Source organism: Microtus pennsylvanicus, chromosome 8 (assembly GCF_037038515.1).
Source record: "Microtus pennsylvanicus isolate mMicPen1 chromosome 8, mMicPen1.hap1, whole genome shotgun sequence".
NCBI lineage: Eukaryota > Metazoa > Chordata > Mammalia > Rodentia > Cricetidae > Microtus > Microtus pennsylvanicus.
The window spans coordinates 29,186,670-29,208,960 of NC_134586.1; the positions used below are offsets into that span (position 1 = coordinate 29,186,670).

The 22,291-nt window shown below is 41.6% G+C and overlaps 1 protein-coding gene across 3 annotated transcripts in view; it reads left to right on the top strand.

The window, feature by feature from the left end:
* The window catches only part of Csgalnact2 (chondroitin sulfate N-acetylgalactosaminyltransferase 2), a 32,136-nt gene extending 17,698 nt beyond the window's left edge, over positions 1-14,438 (top strand). For all 3 annotated transcript variants that reach the window (XM_075983021.1, XM_075983024.1, XM_075983022.1), the window contains 4 exons: positions 1,728-1,906; positions 2,955-3,049; positions 7,411-7,492; positions 13,516-14,438. In XM_075983021.1, the coding sequence (XP_075839136.1) occupies positions 1,728-1,906; positions 2,955-3,049; positions 7,411-7,492; positions 13,516-13,808 (649 nt within the window). In that variant the 3' untranslated portion in view covers positions 13,809-14,438. The remainder of the gene's footprint in view (positions 1-1,727; positions 1,907-2,954; positions 3,050-7,410; positions 7,493-13,515) is intronic.
* Positions 14,439-22,291: the final 7,853 nt, after the last annotated feature.

Below are 22,291 nucleotides of genomic sequence, written 5' to 3' on the forward strand. Positions count from 1 at the left end.
CCTCCCTGTGTTGTCAAGATTTCTCTGTAGAAAACGCTAGAAACCTGAGCCCGCTTAAGGATGTTATAAGTATCTCCCAGAAATGACAGGATTATTGCAAATAAATTCGGAGAAGAAATTAATCAAAATCACTTTGGGACCTGAAGGACTGGTATCAGACACTTAAATACCGTCAAGACTTTTTTGTGGTCTTGTCTGTTTTCTGCATGTTGACTTTATTCGCCTGCTGCAGGTTGGCTTCTTCCACATGGTGGGGGTATAGCTGTTGGTGGCTCTGGGTTTACATCTTCTTAGCTTTATCATCAGAGAGTTTCAGTAAAGAAAATCCCAGGGAAGAACGTTTTTCACACCCTTGGACTACTCAGTCATTATGGCTGAGAGGAGTGGAGGCTTCACAGATGGCCACACATGAGCCTAGTCCTTACCGCTAGGAAATTACTGGTATTGGGGTAGGTTGAGTGAGGGATAGTCTGTGATGAGGGCATCCAGGCTGGCAGTGGGCAGTTTCTCAAAAAGAAGGGAGAGAGTTGTATACCATAAGATGGAGAGAAGGGTCTGGTTCCCCAGAGCTCTTGGGGTCACTCCGTGCATGATGAGTTTGCTGCACTGTTATGAGACCAGCCGTCCTCACATACGGCCCTGTTCCGTGGATCTCTAGCAGCAGTGCCAGCGGCACCTAGTGGACTCTTTAAAGCATAGACGCTAACTCCACCCCTTGCTTCCGTCCGAGTCAGCAACTCTGAGGTGTAGCTCTAGAGCTTACCATCTGATTGATGCCTTACCAGGAGGCTTCAGGTTGGAGGACTTCGCTATAAGAACCACTGTCCTAGCAGAAAACCCTGCTGACTCCTCCTTCCCTGTAAGGTACTAACAAAGTTGTGTGACCTGAAATGGATGGTCTTGCTTTCCTCTAGGTCTCCTCAGTCTAGCTTTCCTCCCATTCTTCCTCTTTTACAGTTGTTGGTGTGACCCTCTCCTCATCGTTTCCGTATGTGTAATCTGACCCAGCTACTTTCTTTGCTTCTGAGGATCGTTTGAAATAACCTTTTTACCTGCTATTTACTTTGGGATCTTACCAAGGTTAATTCAAGTTCCCCATCTGACATTCAGTTACTGTAGGCACAAGCCTACACTGTTCCTTCTTTCAGCAAATACTTATTGAACTAGTACTCTGTAAGGGGCATTGTGTCATAGTAATGAAAACATAATCTGTTTTGATGGTGTGGGGAGGTAGCCAAACAAAGGCGCCCCATCTTACTGAGGGAAACAGTGGAAGAGGAGGATAGAGATTAAAGAATCTGCTTCCTATGTGCTATCAGGGAGGAGCCCTCTGACGAAGGAGTGTTTGTCTGAGGACCTGAAAGAGGCTAGAGGAGCGATCTGGGTGCATCATTTATATAGAATGAATTATTAGTTACCAGAAACGATGGCTCTTTTTCCTTGTCTTTTTGTTTCTTTCATGGTACATTTTTAAGATCTCAGAAGGCAGTGTGCCTTTTAAAATGCCATCCCATTAGCATGTGACTTCAAATGTGGCATTTGGTCCATATCTCTTCCCGATAATGAGCAAACACATGGAGCTAAAGAGTTTCTTACCCTGTGTGGTTATATAACCAACACAGGAAGTCATTTGAAATATAAAATATGTTTTGTAAGTTCTGTTGAAGGAAGGACATTGTAACACTTTAAATGGAACTTACCAACTCTTGTATGTGCTTTTCTCATAGTGAGTCTAATTTTCACAATTACACCTTGATCTCGCTGAATGAAGAATTTAATCGTGGACGAGGACTAAATGTGGGTGCCCGAGCTTGGGACAAGGGAGAAGTCTTGATGTTTTTCTGTGATGTTGATATATATTTCTCAGCCGAGTTCCTTAACAGCTGCCGGTTAAATGCTGAGCCAGGTGCGTAAAACACTGTTAAATGAGCTGAGCATTGAGCTTAATGGAGTATCATTGCCTTCCAGTGTTGAGACACATTGATTTGAGGGAAAACAAGTTCTTATTAAACCTTGGATGTTTTTACAAATTACATTAGGCATGATTTAATTGAAACAATAAATAGTGAATTGAAATGTTGAGCCTCTGATGTTCAAATCCTTTGTTTTCTTGAAGTCAGATTCCAGTGGTTCTTTTGAAGGAAAGTAAAGAAATGCAGGGGGTTGATTGGGGTGATCTCAGTGGTGGGATGCCTGCCTAGTATGCCTAGAACCCTAAAGTGGGTATGGAGGCATGCAGAGGAAGGAAGCACAAAGAGGTCTGGAGATTGATGAAGAGTAAGCGACTCGAGTCAGAAAGAGTCACACCAAAGGTGGTGTAGAGGGGAGAGTTAGAAGTTCTTATTTCAGGAAGATAATGTGCCCCTCTCCACACACACAAACACAAACGACACAAAATATACTCATGCACACACCTTACACAGGTACAAATGGCCTACTTAGATGGTAAGGTCCTTGAGTACCATCAGTTTGAGTGAAAAGGTTTTCTCAACTTTCCCAGATCTTGGTTTAAATTTGTCTGCAGTTCTGTTTTATTATTCTTTATATATCTATGCTTCACACGATATTCTAAGTATTTACTGTTTTTATTGACTTTGTTTGAAGGGTGAAGAACAGAAGTGTCTGAATTTCTTGGTGCTTATGAGAGGCTAATTTATATCTGTTACTGCGAATAGAAGATAAAGAGCAAAGAAACGGGTCCCCTGAGGGAACACCTTTGTGTTCCTCCACATAGTTGAAAGGAATAAGCATGCTACACCCGTTAATGTGTTTTTTCCTGTTATTTTGCAGCTACAGTTTCATAGTTTGACCTATTATGTGTTATAAAATAGACAATGATATTCTGTATCTTCAGTATTGATAAAACTATCCTAAGTAAAAGATAAAAATATAGTAATACAAGTCCTTCATTTGTAACCTCTCTGTGTGAAATAAGCATGTATTTTTATTTATAGGTAAAAAGGTGTTTTATCCTGTCGTGTTCAGTCTTTACAATCCTGCCATCGTTTATGCCAACCAGGATGTGCCACCCCCAGTGGAGCAGCAGCTGGTGAGACTTTATGTCTTTGGTTATGAAGGCCTCAATCATTTCTTCTAGTTTCCTTTGTGTTTGTTACAAGTAGAAGAAAGTTTCAGTTAAAAACTTAGCTGTTTCAAGCACAGTTCCATAGCATTTGCATGCATAGCATCCATTTACACCCCCACCCCCATCAAAAGGCTTCATTTCTGTTACTTTAGAACTAAGTGATAGTGACAGGAGAAAACATTTAGCCGCAAGAAAAGCCCTCATGTTCCAGAAGGTACTGATTGGATAGTCACATTTCTGCCAACTTATTTTAGTAATACTAAAACTAAAATTAATTTTTAAACTCTACTAACTAGAAATTAAAACTGCTTTGCTGAACGACTTTGAGGGAGTAGTAAACTGTTGGAAATGATGTAGAAAGCCATGAAAGGCAAATGCCATGCGTGCATCAAGTCCTGTAGTGATTGCCTAAGCTATACATACATAAGCTTTTTCTTTATGTTAAATACACTTAGTGTTTGAAAAGATATGATTTATAGAGGCGTTGTAAAGCTAGGACATAGTATTCCCGTGCCTCATTCACCATGTGCAGTGCTAGTGCAGAGCAAGTGTGAGCACACACACACAGTTCCTGTCCCTTGTGTTATGTGTAGGCCAGTATTGGTTAGGAATGCATATACAAGTAGGAGCAAAGCGGCAAATGATCACTCACATCCACCTAATCTCCCACCCAGACTTTTAACAGTGAATGTCTAGGGAAGGACAGACATCTTCAGTAATACAGCCACTGACAGGGCACCTGTGCTCCTGTAAATCACCTTGCATCTACAGTCCTAAACAACCCTAGTGAAACTTACTGGACGATAAGAAAAAACAAAACAAAACAAGAGGATGGGCAGATGTGGTGGGGGAAGAGGGTAATGGGGGTGAATATGATCCAAACAAATTATTTGTGAGAAAATGTCATAATGAAGCATGTTATTATATGTGATGAATATATTGTGAATAAAAATATATAAATTCAGCCGGGCGGTGGTGGCGCACGCCTTTAATCCCAGCACTCGGGAGGCAGAGGCAGGCGGATCTCTGTGAGTTCGAGGCCAGCCTGGTCTACAAGAGCTAGTTCCAGGACAGGAACCAAAAGCTACAGAGAAACCCTGTCTCGAAAAATCCAAAAAAAAAAAAAAAAAAAATATATATATATATATATATATATATATATATAAATTCATAATTAAAAATGAGATCAAGTTAGCAGACATACGTTTTAAGAAGTTTACCTAAGACGACATGAGATTGCTGCTGGAGGGTGGGTGAGCTTACTCAGGTCAAAGCACTTGTGTGAGCCTGACAACCCAGATAATAGAAGGAGAAATGCTGAAGGATAGCATCACCAACAATCTTGTGTATCCCAGGTGTGTGTGATACAAGAGATAGGGCACCTCACTTACAGTCTCAAGAGAATCACTAGAAAAGTTTCAGACAAACTCGCCCTGAGGGGCATCCTGCAAAATACCTGACCATAACTTCTTAAAATTCAATGTCATTAAAAACTCTAAACTCAGGCTCTTTATTTGAGACAGAAACTTCATCTATTTAATATTTAAAGTGATTCTAAAAATAAACAATAACCGCATATAATAGAAAAATTAAAATTTGACAGTAATTCACAACTATAATTAGTCAACTTTTACTAGAAATTACTTCTTTTAAAAATCACAGCCGTGCATGCGAGGCTTGGGAATGTAGGCCAGCTCTCTGGGTTCAGGGTTGAACAGATTCATCTCTGATATCAGTAATATCTACTCTTGGGATCTCCGCTGAGCAGATAATCAGAGCCTAGAATAGCAAGCAGTAAACTGACAACATTAAACACAAGCAAAACTCTAATAAGAAATTTAATAGTAGTTACTACAGTGATTATTATTTACCAAGAGGAGGACATGAAATGTAAATAAATACCAAAGTGTAAGTATAGAGGAAACGGAACATTAGAAACTGAAATGTGTAGTTGGGCAGTGGTGGCGCACGCCTTTGATCTCAGCACTTGGGAGGCAGAGGCAGGTGGATCTCTGTGAGTTCCAGACCCGCCTGATCTACAAAACAAGTTCTAGGACAGTCAGGGCAGTTAGTTACACAGAGAAACCCTGTCTTGAAAACAAACAAAAAACAAGACATGTGACATGGGTATATGTCCAGATGACTTTTTGTTATTGTTGTTTTATTTTCCTTCCTTCCTTCCTTCCTTCCTTCCTTCCTTCCTTCCTTCCTTCCTTCCTTCCTTCCTTCCTTCTGACAGGATCTTACTATATAGCCTAAGGTTGGCCTTGAACCTTAGGATATGGTGTGCTCCATGGTTACTCTGAGGCACTGCACAGACTGCCTCTGTTATATGAGCTCTTCTAAAATAGTATGGGACTGTTCTGTGCCAAGCACTGTATTTTTCTGAGAACTAACCCTCCCTTGCTCACAAGATCTTTATTCTGGAAAGACAAAACTAAAGTCAGATAATAAGCATGGTTAAAACAAACTAAGTGTAAAGCCTGATGAAGTGATCTCAGGGATGAAGCTGTTGACGGCATGTAATGGCTGGGAGGAAGCAGCTAAGGAGCACAGCTAGCAGCATGGCGGCACAGTGCTGGGCTGGGTCACATAGAATTAGTGGAGTCCCTAGAAGGAGTTTGCATTGTGTGGTGTGTGCTAGCATTTAGAGAGAAGAAAGACTGTAACTCTGGCAAGAAGCAGCAAATAGGGCTTTTGCAGCAGGGGTATAGTTATAGCTGTGCAAAAGGCATTAATGGCATAGATGTCTAGGTATTATTTAGACATGGAACTGATAGCTTGTTGTTGGCCCAAACGTAGAAACTGAGGAAAAGAAAGGAATGAAAGTAGGAAAGGTCAGGTCTTAACTGTAGCAATGGTAGATGTGTGTTACTATATACAGTCAAGGAGGGGCCCATGTTGCTACCTTTGTGGGCCTGGCATTCCTGGGGGTGAGACTGTGGGGGCTAGATATTTAGGTTATGGTTAGCCTGCCTGGTTCATGTAGCAATATATCAATGCAGTAAGTATTAACACCTAGGATTAAAAGTTTAAATAACTTTCTTTTTTTTTTTTGGAATTTCTAGACAGGGTTTCTCTATGGTTTTGGTTCCTATCCTGGAACTAGCTCTGTAGACCAGACTGGCCTCAAACTCACAGAGATCCGCCTGCCTCTGCCTCCCAAGTGCTGGGATTAAAGGCGTGCGCCACCACCACCCAGCTTAAATAACTTTGAAGATGAAACAGAACTAATTAATCATTTTCTCTAGACTGATAACATTTAAAGAGTTTTTCTACAAACTAAATTTTAAGAACATATTCACTTCACCATCATAGTATGTATAGAATCAGAGTTAGGGTGGGGTAGAGATGTCAAAATAGGTTGTAACTATGCAGCTCTCTCTTCCTGTATTGTGAAAAACCCCATGTATCTTTGTCATGATAAAACTATTCGTAAAGCAGGTGGCAGGCAAGAGTTAGCCCAGGGCTGTAGTTTATTGACCCCTTGCTTATGCCACATGAAAAGAGCAAGTTATCTTTTCTATAAACTCTCCTAAGAGTAAGAGGATCTAATGTGCCCAACAGCCTACCCTTTTTAGCTGGTTGGTTTGAATTCCGTCTTCATACCTGTTAGCAGTCAACTTAACACCAAGTGGGGCAAAATTGTCTCACAGGTACAAAGTGTTTATGCCCTCCTGTGACAGACAAGCGTTTCCTAAAACTTATAGGCTGTAGATACAATGGGGAGGGCCTTTGTTGACTCCCCATGGGAAGCCTTACCTTCTCCTAGGAATGGATGGGGCAAGGGGAGGTATAAGGAGCAGGAGGAGGAGAGGAAGTGGGAACTGAGATTGATACGTAAAATGAGAAGAGATTGTTTTTAAAAATAATTAATTAATTAAAAAAACTTACAGGCTGTATAGAATCAAATAATCACCAGAAAAAAACTCTACCAAAGAAGATGGAGAAATGGGTGCTAGTAAACACCCAAATAGAGTATTGTGTGTAGAGATGATCATGGTAGCTTGTGTATATGCACATTTAACTCTTGCCATCCTATCATGAGTCCTTTGAAGTCAGAGCCCTGCTGTTTTGTTATTAGTGACCTCAGCCTGAACTCTGCACAGGGTTCAAGTTCAGTTAAATCACAAGTGGTAGGATCCTGTGCTCACACAGATTGGAGTATCTGTTTTTTAAGGTCTCAACAGAATTAAGTGCATATGATCCTTGGTTAGTCACAAATGACAGGCAAAGTATTTTTGTAAAATGGCTTGTTTAATTATTGATTAAAACTTCTAGTTATTAAAAATTAAATTGAATTTTTTTTTCTTCTCTGTCATAAGGTTCATAAAAAGGATTCTGGTTTTTGGAGAGATTTTGGCTTTGGGATGACTTGTCAATATCAATCAGATTTCCTGAACGTTGGTAGGTATATATTATATCTAAGGATATAGAACTTGATGTCTTTATTCTAGGCCTATGGCATTTTTCCAAAAGGTATCAGATTTGAGTACTTTTGGTTAAATTGTAAGGGTTATATATGAAAGGTAAAGTGAAGTTTATAATTAATGTCTTGGATTACTAAAAGTGGGGTTATAAAGGTAAAAACTAAATTTACCAGTTTTTTTTAAAACAAAAACATACCTGTAATGGTCTGTTCTGTCTCTTTAAGAGGCAAGCCCCACCCACTCCCTCCCCTGTCCACTGAGGCAAGCAGATCTTCCTTTTGCTTCTAGCCTGAATTCCTTCCTTTTCAGCTTCTGCCTCTTTCCCTTCCCCCCACTTCTCTCCTTCCCCCTCCTCCCTCCCTCTCTCTCTCTCTCTCTCTCTCTCTCTCTCTCTCTCTCTCTCTCTCTCTCTCTACCTCTCCCTCTCTGCCTCTCTCTGCTCTTCTCCCTTTTCCCTTTCCCCTCCATAACCACTAAATAAATACCCACTTTCTCTGCATGGCGTGCCTAATAGGTCTCTGTCTCCCACCAGCCTGGGACCTGCTATCCCTCGGAGAACACATCTTTTTACTTCTACCATAACAACACTGTTCTAAGAGAACACTTGATTGCATGTTACTGTGTTACAGTTGTTTGGAGTGATCTTCCAGAGCTCTCTAACTGTACCCTTGTGTCTAGTCAAAGGCTTCCTCTTCTTCATTTCTCTGTGAAGCCCTCTTTCATTCTCTGACCCCAGTATTAAGACAAAGGGAAGGGGGCGTCTCTGAAGTGGGAGCTGGGAAAGTTGTCTAGCCCTAGCCCCAAGAAGCGATAGAGGGCTGGCTTAATCTCCTCTTCCCTCAGTTTCAGTCATATCCACAGAGGCCAAGTGACAAATGGAGTGTTGGCGAAAGGGCTGCTTGTTGGTTCCCAGCTGCCTGGCTAGCTTAGATCCGAAATAATCACACAGAGACTGTATTAATTAAATCAATGCTTGGCCCATTAGCTCTGGCTTCTTATTGGCTAACTCTTATATTAATTTAACCCATCTCCATTAATCTGTGTATTGCCACATGGCAGTGGCTTACCAGCAAAGTTTTGGCATGTCTGACTCTGGCAGCAGCTCCATGGCATCTCCCTGACTCTGCCTTCCTTCTCCCAGCATACAGCCTAACTTTTCCCACCTAGTTCTGTTTTGCCCTTGCCATAGGCTCAAAGCTGTTCTTTATTCATTAACCAATAAAAGACATAGACAGAAGGACCTTCCACACCAGAGGAGTGGATCCTGTGACCCCAGGTTAGTTAGCATCTCCATCTCCACTATGTACTGGAAGCCATAGGATGATTCTTGTGATACTCTTAATCCATAGTGAATTCACTTTTATAATCAGCCATTTGTTTTTTAAGTCCTTCCACTCTGTCTCTTCATAATAATTTAATAATGGAAAAACAAGAAGTAATGATAAGACAAATGCCATTTCCCTGACTTTTTCATGATCTTTCAAAAATATTTTTTGGTACACTAACAATATTGTGAATGTTTTGAGTACTATATTGATTTACAGATTGTGGTGCTCCCACAAGTATTATACAGTAAATGTACAGCTGACAGATCTATTAGAATAATTCATGGGAGTATGGACACTCCACATGGAGAACACGTTCAGCAGAGCTGCGGGAACACTTGTCTTTTGGAAAAGTCACTGTCTATTTTTAAAAATCGTGTGAAATAATGACAGTTCTCCCTTCAAAATGGAATTCATTCCCAAAATACCTCAGCAGTGTAACTTCCTCTTGCATGGGCAACAGAATGACCTTCCATGAGGCCTTAGAGAGACAACATTCACTCTTTGTTCCAAGAGTCAAATTTACTTAGAGTCTATCCCCCACAGTTACTTTTGCTAACAGACCACACAGGAATTTCAAGAAGATAGGAAGACAGCCCTTACCAGAAAAGCAGATCTGGGTGTGTTTCAGGACCCCTTAGTGACTTTATCTAATGGTTTGGAATGTCAGGTATTTTTCCTTGGATGCTGACCCCTCCTGGAGTGCTGCTTTGTCAGGTTCTACCTGCCTTTTTGTGACTCTGAAATGCATATTGATATTGTTGTTTTGCCTATGAAAAAATTTTAACCCTGACTGTAAAAACTAAAAACTTGGTGGAGATTGCCCCTTTCTCTCACTGCTTCCTCACCCAAGGAATAAAGAATATGTAAAAGTTCCAGGCAGTGGTGGTGCACACCTTTAATCTCAGCGCTTAGGAGGCAGAGGCAGGTGGATTTCTGTGAGTTTGAGGCCAGCCTGGTCTATAAAAGCTCATTCTAGGACAGCTAGGACCGTTATGCAGAGAAACCCTGCCTTCAAAACAAAACAAAACAAAAAGAATGTGTAGAAGTAACGGATGTGAGTTAATTCATTTACCCTCAGATCTTCGCTTGCCATAGACGTACTGTTCTGAGCCCTGAGGGGGTGCGGAGGTGGGTATTCAAGACCCCTCCCCATATAACCTAAGTTGTATAGTTATTGCCAATCAATTTGGACTATTACCATCCTTAAAAGAAACATTATGCCCATTAGTAATTATTTCCCATCAATCCCCACACCCCCAAACTCATTAATCTTCCATTGATTTGCTTCTTCTGAGCATTTTAATGTTCCACTGTATGGTTATACTACATCTTTTCTGTCTATAGATAGATATTTGGTTTCTGTTCTTATTTAGGCTATTATGAATATTTTTGCTATTTGTATACAAATATTTGAATATTTGTGTAGATACGGTTTTCATTCTCCTTCATATAGTAGAATTGCTGGGTTATATAATATGATGGTTCATCTTGAATATCAAATTGAAGGGATTTAGAACCACCAAGGAAGCAAAACATGCCCAGGCATGTCTGTGAGGAATTTTCTAAACTGTATTAATTCAGATGGGAATTCCTGAAAAGGTTAAACATAATTACCTGATGTAATATTTTTCTCCTTGCTGTGACTAATCCCTGACATGAAGCAATTTAAGGAAAGATTATTTTGGCTCCCAGTTTAAGGGTACATCACAGCAGGCATGGCTGCAGGACTGTGAGCAGTTGATCACATTTTATTCCCAGTCAGGAATCAGAGAGTAATCTTGTGCTTAGATTTTTTTTTTTATTCAGTTCAGGACCTTAGCCCATGGAATGGTACAGCCCACATTTAGCATGAAACATCAGTTGTTTAGCTTGAATCCAATTTTAAAAGGATCTCCATTCATTGTCATCCACTACAGTTGGCCTTTGCTTTTTCTACTTCTTCAGAATTTTGCTAATAAGCTTATAACATGTGTGCTGCCAGGTCCACTGGCGCTCTCCTTTTCTCTCTACTTTATTCAGTATGGAGACTGGACCTGGCTGCACCCCATTCACAGCCTTTATTTTTTGAGACAGGCTCTTGTAGCTCAGACTGGCCTCAAACTTAAGATGCCCCTGCCTCTACCTCGTGAGTGTTGGTATTAAAAGTGTGTACTGCCATGCCCAGTACACACTTTTTTTCTTTTTTAAAGTCTTTTATATTTTTATTTTTTTTATTAAAATTTCCGCCTCCTCCCCGCCTCCCACTCCTCCCCGCCCCCCACACCCCTCCCCTTCCCTCTCCAGTCCAAAGAGCAGTCAGGGTTCCCTGCCCTGTGGGAAGTCCAAAGTCCTCCCCCCTCCATCCAGGTCTAGAAAGGTGAGCATCCAAACAGGCTAGGCTCCCACAAAGCCAGCACATGCAGTAGGATCAAAACCCAGTGCCATTGTCCTTGGCTTCTCAGCAGCCCTCATTGTCCACCATGTTCAGAGAGTCCGGTTTTATCCCATGCTTTTTCAGTCCCAGTCCAGCTGGCCTTGGTGAGCTCCCATTAGATCAGCCCCACCACCTCAGTGGGTGGGTGCACCCCTCGTGGTCCTGACTTCCTTGCTCATGTTCTCCCTCCTTCTGCTCCCCATTTGGACCTTGGGAGCTCAGCCCAGTGCTCCTGTGTGGGTCTCTGTCTCTATCTCCATCCATCGCCAGATGAAGGTTCTATGGTGATATGCAAGATATTCATCAGTATGGCTATAGGATTGGGCCATTTCAGGCTCCCTCTCCTCAGCTGCCCAAGGAACTAGCTGGGGACATCTCCCTGGACCCCTGGGAACCCCTCTAGAGTCAAATCTCTTGCCAACCCTAAAATGGCTCCCTTAATTAAGATATATACTTCCCTGCTCCCATATCCACCCTTCCTTTATCCCAACCATCCCATTCCTCCAAGCTCTCCCCATTATCCCCCTCTCACTTTTCTCTCCCCATCTCCCCTTACCCCCATCCCACCCTGTTGAAGGAGCTGTGGGCAGGCCTGTTTTTCATCCTGCCCGGCTCCCGCCCACCTAGCTCAGTCAGTAGAGCATGGGACTCTTAATCCCAGGGTTGTGGGTTTGAGCCCCACGTTGGGCGCCATTTTGTTGAAAGGAGCTGCGGGCAGCGTTCCTGCCGCCAGCTCCCAGCCACCTGGCTAGCTTATACCCAAAATAACAACACACAAATTGTATTCTTTTAAACACTGCTTAGCCCATTAGTCCTAGCCTCTTTCTGGCTAACTCACATCTTGATTAACCCATATCTAATAATCTGTGTAGCACCATGAGGTGGTGGCTTACCAGGAAGATTCTAGTGTATGTCCATCTTGGGCTGGAGCTTCATCGTGTCTGCCTTGGAGAGGAGCGGCATGGCGTCTGCCTAACTTCCCTTCTTCCCAGCATTCTGTTCTGTTTACTCCACCCACCTATGTTCTAACCTATCAGGCCAAGCAGTTTCTTTATTAATTAACCAATGAAATCAACAGATTGATATATGACACTCCCACATCACCACCCCACCCCCAAGTTCCCAATTTTTCCCGGCAATCTTGTCTACTTCCAATATCCAGGAGGATAACTATATGTTTTCCTTTGGGTTCACCTTCTTATTAAAGTCTTTTAATTGATTAACACATGCCTGGCAACTTCTTCCTTGAATATGTTTTTCAGTTGGCTACTGTCTTGTCACATTTTCCAGAGTTTTCTACCTTGCCCGAATTTACGTCTCAGCCTCTTGCTGATTTACCTCTTTCTGCCTATGTTTAACCTCTAAAACTTGGTGTTTCTTAGCATTTAAACCTGGGCCTTATTTTTCTTCTGAACTCCTTCAGCAATCCCAGTTCATTCTTATGACTTCAAACCATCTGTTGCTAAAATTCCTTCCTAAAGAAGATGTAATATTTACTCTTTCTCCAAAGACCCCAAGGATAAACCAAGATACAGTCCACCACTTCACTCCATTGAATTCTTTAGGCTTCCTTACAGACCAATGGGGTTACATTGTCTGTGCTGGAGCACAGGTGACTTAAAAGGAGCCACACTGGAAAGTCTGCATCCAGCATAGGTCCCCAATGACCAAGTCCTTCCTACACTATGTCCTAAGTCCTCGCAGAAGTCACTCTCAGTTGGGGCAGAATTGTATATGGCTGGTTGGGACGCTGCAGCGAGGGTCCCACAAGCCTCCCTGCTCCTCTGATGGAATGTCAGTAGTCAGCAAGTTGAGCTGTGGTGATCTTTTGCAAACAGACTCAGCTGAACTCATGAAGATGGTGGCGGTGTGACCCAAAGAACAATCCTGTGTAGCACCATCTGTGCACCCATCTTACATTTCTGTTCACGAGCTTGTCTATTTCTTGTGTTTTCTCCTATGGAAAGTTTTCTGTAACCCAGAAAATCCTGTTTCTTGAAGGATAGAAAAAAGTATATTAGTGGTGGGGGTATTATTTAATATTTGCTGTGATAGGGATGCTCTCAGCAGCTGATGTTGAACGGCATAGTCTAAATGTCAGCGGTTAATGGGATTTCCAAACCAGGAAGCTGTCCTCGTATGCTGTCACTTTGTGCTGTACCGCGCCATCTCAGCTGAAGCAGAACATTTAATGTTAAGATGCTTGTTTGTGCTCTGTCTGCCAGACACTCCAAGTGTCAGCTTTGTTCCTTCCTGCAGGTGGCTTCGACTTGGAAGTAAAAGGCTGGGGTGGAGAAGATGTTCATCTCTACCGGAAATACTTACATGGTGATCTCATTGTGATTCGGACTCCAGTTCCTGGTCTTTTCCACCTCTGGCATGAGAAACACTGTGCAGATGAGCTGACACCCGAGCAGTACCGGATGTGCATCCAGTCCAAAGCCATGAGCGAGGCTTCTCACTCCCACCTGGGAATGATGGTCTTTAGGGAGGAAATAGAGATGCATCTTCGCAAACAGGCGTACAGAACAAACAGTGACGCTGCTGGGTGACAGCCATCAACACACTGAAGTCAGAACCACAAACCAGCACTGTTATTCAGCCTTAATCCAAATCGAGATTCTGTGCCTCGTCCAGAGAAAAACTGTTTATTTTTCATGTTCTTACTGAATTTTATTTGTAGTTCAGCTTGATGTGAGAAAAAAACACAGGTGTTTTGATGCAAAGCCAGTTTTGTGAGAGTACTGTAGCAGAAACAGTTGACAAAATGAAATTTGGTATTTGTTCCCAAAATAGTTTGAAATAGAGTCTGCCTGGTACCTGTGTTCTGATTGGCCCAGGGGTGCTAGGCTGACGTTGTGTTAGTCGGCACATCTACAGGGAGACAGAGCATTGGTTCGTCATGCTCTGCAGGCAGATATCACCTGCTAACCACTAAGTCGATCATTAAACTCCAGTTTTTAATGAGAGCTCCTGTTGATGACATGTAGAACGCTTTTTACAGGGACTAATTAAATAACACGGCTGAAATCTCCAGTCCATCAGGAAGGCAGAAATCAGGGCCTCCTAACTTCCTGTTGCTTTACCTCTAAATCTCTGCCTTTAAGCCAATGGATACAGTATATATAGTTTAGAATCTACGGTTTGATTATAAATAGATATATCATTATATTATCATCATCTTCAAAATGCATAATCAAGACTGCTAGATTGTTTTGAACAAACAAGTAAATGAAGAAGCGTTTAAACAAATCATTTTGTTACATTGGAACGCAGGAAAATAGCTAAGTTTGGGAACATCATCTTAATATAAGCCAGAGGCATCACAGCCTTCCTGAAGAGGCGTAGAAGATACAAACATTATAGTATGGTTTTGTATGGCTTTTGTTTTGTACTGTCTTATTTAGCATAGGTACAGATATATTTATTTTCTAATATGTTAATATTTGCCACAGCTGTGTTTGCATTTGTATTATACTTCCAGTTGAAGGCATTTCATAGGGAAAAAAAGCAATTTAATGCATTGTATAATAAGATCACTCTGATTTGAAAAAAGGAAAGGAAAATAATCTGATATAAATATGAATTATGGAGTACTTTAAAAAATTATGTACAGATTGACTGTTATTTTAATTGAAGTGTAAATTATATTAATGAGACCAGAGGAATAAGAAATTATATTCTGATAGGACTGTACTATAATATTTATCATATGGATATTTTATCATTGAGCCATTTACTAGACGAAGTAAAAGGCATGCATAATTTTTTCAGCCCTTGACTTTTAAAGGGCGCCTACTATTTGTATATAACCCATGGAAACTCAGAAAAAGTCATTTTTTTCAGTAAGTCATACACTTTCAGATGTTACAGATGCCAAATTTCTAGGTGCTAAAGTGAATCCAATTTCATAATGACTAATACTGAGGGTTCTAGCTGGGTGGTGTAGGTGGGTTACAATGTACAAAGTGCTTTCTGCAGAGTAGGAAAAGCCAGCGTCTCCTTTGTACACGTTTATTGTGAAGACCCTGGGTATGGTGTTTAAAATTAGGAAACTTAATTAATTTGCAGAGGTGAATTTTGGCTTGGTTTTGAAATAAATGATTTTTATTTAACTCCTATTTTTTAAAGCTAGCTTTTATTTGGAGATGGAAGCTAGACAACAAAAGCATCACTATATTTTTACATTAAGTGGTACCAATAAAGTATTTTGTTACCAAAATTAAATGAAAATGTGGTAAATTAATCTCGTCCTCATTTAAAATATCTTAAGTTCAACAAAGTACACAGTATGCGGTTGTGACATTAAAGAATAATAAAGCAAGCCCCAGTGACCTGCCTCTTCTGTGCCTCTCCCAGGACTCTGCACACCCCACTCTGTGTCATAGTCAGTCTGATTTGGTCATAATTTGTCCACTGTTCTTTCATAGTTCCCCAACTCTGTTTATCTCTACTGTTTAATTTTTGAATTCATGTTATTATTTCATTGTATGTTTTCTAACTTTTATACGTTATTGTGTTCTTAAAGTTCCCCCATGTTAATATCCAAATACTCATTTTTATTATTGAATAGTATTTCGTGAATATGATATTGATATTATTGATAATATTTGTGGTGCTTCCAAGTTTTTTTTGTTATACTATTGGTAGCTTTTGGTTGTTTATAGTTTTTACTGTTTTCTTTTGCTATTTCAAGCAGTGGTATCATGAGCATGACCGATCATGTCTCTTGTAAGTATGGCACAATTTCTGTAGGAGTAAAATTCCTATATCATTAGTTGTATGTATATTGAACTTACTTTCCAAAGTGAACCGCCTTTAGCACTGGGTGGAGTTTACTTGTGTCCTTGGTAGTACTTAATTTTATCAGTCCTGAAAACAATACTCCTGAAATTAATCTGTAAAATAGAAAGGAAGAATCTTTTTGGAATTCTTTTTACAAAGCCATGTTACCTTGATACACAAGCCAGGCAAAGACCCTTTCTTTTTTTTTTTTTTTCAAAGACCCTTTTAAAAAGGAAAAAAGAAAAGAATTAATTTTAGGACAATCTTTTAGTTCTCAACCTGTGAGTCACGACATTTTTGGGGACAGATGGCCCTTTCGTGGGGGCTGCCTAAGACCATTTCAAAACAGTTGCAAAATTACAATCATGAAGTAGCAATGAAAATAAACTTATGTTGGGGGTCACCACAACAAGAGAAACTGTATTAAAGATCACAGCATTAGGAAGGTTAAGAACCATTGTCATAGATGAACATAGGTACAAATTTTCTCAACAAAAAACTTGCAAACTAATTAAAAAAGATCATCCAAAATGGCCAAGTCAACCTCATCCTAGAGATGCAGAGGTGGTTCAACATACATGAATCAATAAATGTAATCCATCACATAAATATACTCAAATACAGAAACCAAATGATCATCTCATTAGATGCAGAAAAGGCCTTGACAGAATTCAATATTCCCTCATGACAAAAATCCTGGAGAATCTAGAGACACAGGAAACACCTCAACACAATAAAGGCAATAGCAATATACAACAAGCACACACTCAAAATTTTACTAAATGGAGAAAAACTTGAACTACTTCCATTACAATTAAGAACAAGGCAAGAAGCCAGGCAGTGGTAGTGCATGCACTCGGGAGGCAGAGGCAGGCAGATCTCTGTGAGTTCGAGGCCAGCGTGGTCTACATGAGCGAGTTCCAGGATAGGCACCAAAGCTAACAGAGAAACCCTGACTCGAAGAAAAAAAAAGCAAGACAAGGATGCCCATTCTCTGTACTCTTGTTCAACTATAGGCCTTGAGGTCTTGGAGTACCCTTATTTGCAGATGGTAAGATTCTATACACTGAAAAACCCTGAAAATGCCACCAACAAAAACACCTGAAGCTGATGAACATATTCATGGAAGTAGTAGGACACAAAGCTAACACAAAAATCAGTAGCCTTCCTATATACCAACAATAAACATACAGAGAAAAAAGTAAGAAAACAATCACATTAACAATAGCCTTAAAATCACATTTTTAGTCCAACCAAAGAAGTGAAATTCAGGCTTTTACCATGAAAACTTTAAGACACTAAAAAAAAAGGAAGTGAAGATACCAAAAGGCAGAAATACCACCCATGCTCATGGACTAGTGGGGTGATTATGGAGACAGCTTTCCAGCCAGAGGTAATCCCCAGATTTGATGCCATACCAATCAGAATTCCAATACAATATCCATAGAAACTCAGAGAAGAACCTTAAAATTGATACAGAATCACAGAAGACCCCAAAAAGTAAGTCAAAATAGTCCTGAAGAATAAAAATAATGCCAGACTTACCATCAAACCTGATTTTCAGTTACGCCACAGATACCTAATAATCAAAACAGCATGCTGCTAGCACATGAAAATTACTAATGAATGGGGAAAAAAAACAAGACCTAGCTATAAGTCCATTCACCTACAGCCACCTAACTTTTGACAAAGATGCTAAAACACAGTGTTGAGAAAAGACATCATCTTTAAACAATGGTGTTGGGAAAACTGGATATCTGTGTGTAGAAAAATGAAACTTGATCTTTTTTTTTCTTACCCTTCACACAAACCAATTCCAAATGGGTCAAAATAATCTCAATATTAGACCTGAAACAGAAGAAAGAGTAGTGGGTCCACTTGAGGATGTGGCTCACGTAAGGACTTCCTGAGCAGGATGTTAGAAGTGCAGGAAATAAGACCAACAATCAACAAGCACAAATCCATGGAATTCAAAGGCCTCTGTGTTGCAAAGGAAACAATTGACTGGCAAGTCAACAGAATGGGGAAGATTCTTTTCCAGATAATATATCTGGCAGAATATTAGTGTCTAATATACAGGGAACTCAGAAAAACTAAACACTAATAAAACAAACCAGTTTTTAATCTAGGCTAAAGAACTAAACAGTTTAGTTGGTGGGAGTGAAAATTTTAATTAGCTGCTGTGGGAATCAGTGTAGCAGTTCCTCGGAAGACTAGAAATAGATCTACTTTATGACCCAATGATACCACACCTGGGCATAAACCCAAAAGACTATTTCCTGCTATAGCGACTCATGACCATCCATGTTTATAGTTGCTCTATTCACAATAGCTAGAACATGGAAACGACACAGATACCCATGAATGAATGAATGACTATGAAATGTGGTACTATACACAATAGAATTTTATTCAGCCATAAGGAAAAAATGAAATCAAGGAATTTGCACGCTAAGGACAGTGTTCTCTTTCATTGTTCGTAGAAGGCTGTAAAAACTAGGAGTGTTTGGGGGTTGGAGAGATGGCTCCACAGACAGGAGCACTCGCTGATCTTGGAGAGGACCTGGATTGCGTTCCCAGCACCTACATGGCTAATCACAGTTATTTGTAGCTCCATTTCCAGGGTATCTGACACTGTCTTCCGGCCTCCAAGGACAGCAGGCTGCACAGGGTGTGTACACATATATGAAGGCAGGCACTCATACACATTAAATAAACTAAACACATTTGATAAACAAAATTGGATTATTTCTTCCATGAAAATTTGGTTTTAAAAAAGTCTGGAAGCCACTTGGGCATGCACTTTTCTATATAGGAAGATATTTTTTTATAATCCACAAGTTCAATTTATTTAATAATTACAGGGATATTCAGGCTTTCTGCTTTTTCGGGTTTTTTCGTTGTTGTTGTTGTTGTTTTTGGTTTTGGTTTTGTTTTTCGAGACAGGGTTTCTCTGTAGCTTTGGTTCCTGTCCCGGAACTAGCTCTTGTAGACCAGGCTGGCCTCGAACTCCCAGAGATCCGCCTGCCTCTGCCTCCCGAGTGCTGGAATTAAAGGCTTGCGCCACCACCGCCCGGCCTTTCTGCTTTTTCTAGAGTCAGTTTTGAGTAAGTTGTTTGGATAAATTACAGTTTCCTAATAGTAAAATCAAATTTAGATGAAACCCACCAAGCGACTCGGAATATCCTCTTGTTTTCTGTGTTATGTACAGGATTTAGGGTAACATTGCCATTTACTCGTGTCTTCTGCTTCTTTCTGGCCAGCCTCCGCAGGATTGGCAAATTATCTCTAGCCCTTTGCAGTAACGCCGTGGAGACCATTGCTCGGATCCTCCCCACATGGTATACTCCGTGTCTTTAACTTAATACTCTTCAGGTTTAACCTCTGGGAGATGTGGACATCTCGTTTTGGTTTTAGTTTTGTTTCTCCTTAGGGAAGAGCTGTTGGGAACCTCAGCATATGGGCATTAGCCATCTTTTGGAAAACACCTGTTAATGCTTTTTGGCAGTCATTTTTCTTTTCTTTTCTGTCTTTTTTTGTTTGTTTGTTTGCTTGGTTGGTTGGTTTTTTTGAGACAGGGTTTCTCTGTCCTGGAACTAGCACTTGTAGACCAGGCTGGCCTCAACTCACAGAGATCCTCCTGCCTCTGCCTCCCAAGTGCTGGGATTAAAGACATGCACCACTACTGCCTGGCCTTGTCAGTAATCTAAATGGCTTACTTTTGCGATGATTGTTTTTTTGTTTTGTTTTGGTTTTTCGAGACAGGGTTTCTCTGTAGCTTTGGGGCCTGTCCAGGAACTAGCTCTTGTAGACCAGGCTGGCCTCGAACTCACCAAGATCCGTCTGCCTCTGCCTCCAAGTGCTGGGATTAAAGGCGTGCATCACCACCTCCCGGCTTGATGGTTGGTTTTAACATCAATTTGCCACAAATTAGAACCACCTGAGTAGGAAGCCTCACCTGAAGAACTGTCCTGAGACTCATGAGGGAGGCCCTGGCCCAGATGTCCGGGGGCAGAAGGATGATGATTCACCTTTTCCTTGCAGGCCTTCCCTCTCGCCACTAAGCTGACTGACCCTGCTGTTGTAGGTGAGGACTCCTTCACGGATATCAGTTCTAAGGCTTCTGTCACTGACTAGGACCCTCCAGGCAGCTTCCAGGTTTCATGTGTTCCACTAGGACTGCGGAGACTCCCAGCTTCATGCATGGAGCAACTAAGTACCAAGTTGTCGGCCTCCCCAGTGTGAAACAGCTACTGAGGAGTTACTCTGACTGTTGAGATGGCCAGCCTTGAGGGTTCAACAACCACTGGGTTCACAGCCTCTCGGGTCTGAGAAAACTGTTGTTATTTTATCATAAGCCAACTTAATTATATATATTAATGTGTATATATATGCATACGTATGTTCCTCTAGACGACCCTGACTAACACAAATTAAACAGACCAGTATAGGAATCTTCAACTTGTACAAGCTGCTATTCAGGCTGCTCTGCAGCCTAGGCCCAAGTGGCTTTTGGTCCTGGTGTTTTATCGCAGCAACAGACAGTAAACGAGAACAGAAATTGGTACAGAGCATGGGGCTGCTATGATGGGCCTGACCACGTGGTCTTCATGCCTTGGACTGTTTGAGGGAGAAAGGTAGAATAATCAAGTGCTCCAAGCTTAGTGGGCTGTTCTGTGACCATGAGAAGTAACGCAGAAGATAATGAACCCTGGCTTGGGAAGCTGTAGAGGGAAGTTTGAGTGTTCCCTGAAGACTCTGTCAGGACCCTCCGTGTGAACCATCTGAATTCGGAAACTCGGCAAGTGAAACTTGTGCTTTACTAGGACAACAGATGCTGATCACCCGGAGCTGAGGAATCTGTGAGTATTGAGTCCACCATTATTCTGGGGAGTATTCCCAACAGGCTCGGGCGGGCCCACTTCTCCAGCTTTGCCGCCTGAGGCTCACATAGCTTATCTGTCTTACAGGCTCAGCCTCGTACATCTGCCGTTATCCTTGGTGGGGACCCTACGGTCTCGGCATCTCCAGTGTGCTGGACTCTCCACGGCAACTGAGACTGCACCTTCACCCGTAGCCGCCTGGCTTTCCTGCACCTGCACCCGTAGCCGCCTGGCTTTCCTGCACCTGCACCCATAGCCGCCTGGCTTTCCTGCACCTGCACCCATAGCCGCCTGGCTTTCCTGCACCTGCACCCGTAGCCGCCTGGCTTTCCTGCACCTGCACCCGTAGCCGCCTGGCTTTCCTGCACCTGCACCCATAGCCGCCTGGCTTTCCTGCAGGGCCTCTGACTGCCACATGAATCCAGGCCTCAGCTCTCTACAGCTCCTTCAATACTTCAAAACCAATAGCCTGTGGGAGATGCTTACACCTTATTTACCAGGTTCTGCTGACAGTTTGGTGTGCACCCCTGGCCTCCCACTGGACCACAGCTTCTGTACCAGTTATTTAAATCACTTCTATACTCTGGATTTGAGAGCTTTATAAGATGTCTACGTTACAAATAATTTCTTCTAGAAATGAGCCTATTTTTCACTCTCTGGATGGTATATGTTAACAAATGAAAGGTTTTAATTAAAAGAGTCCAAGTCATCAATTTTCTTTTAATTAAATTTTTTTTGAGTTTCATACATGAGTAGCATATTTACATCATTTTCCCCTCCCCCCATCTCAAATTACATCCTTGTTTCCCAGTTCTCTCTTGAATTCATGACCGTGTGTGTGTGTGTGTGTGCGTGCACACACACACACACACACACACAAAACCACTTAGTATTCCCCACATGTGCATGTTTAAAGCTGACCACTTGGTGTTCAAACACCAATCAAGGCACTCATCCCAGGAAGCAACAGATCCTCCTTCTCTCCTCAGCCACTGATTTCCTGTAGGTCCACGTCTAGGGTTGGGGCCTAGGGAAATAAGTCCCATCCATGTTGGCACATCAAATGGTGTGGTCATTAGGTAGGACTCCTCTAGCCAACCATATTGCTGATATTTTGTGGATATAGCACCCTTGCCATATCGGGCAATACTATCTGGACAGCTAGTGTCTGATCCACTGGTTCTCACGGTCTTCCCACCACTTCTTTCACGATATTTCCTGAGGCCTAGAAATCAGGGTTGTATTGTGGATGTGTCCATTGAGGCCGAGCACCTCGTGGCCAGTTAGTCTCTGCCTTCTGACCAGTTGTAGGTCTCTGTAGTTTCCTGTCTGCTACAAAGAAGCAGCATCTCTAGTGGAGGGCGAGA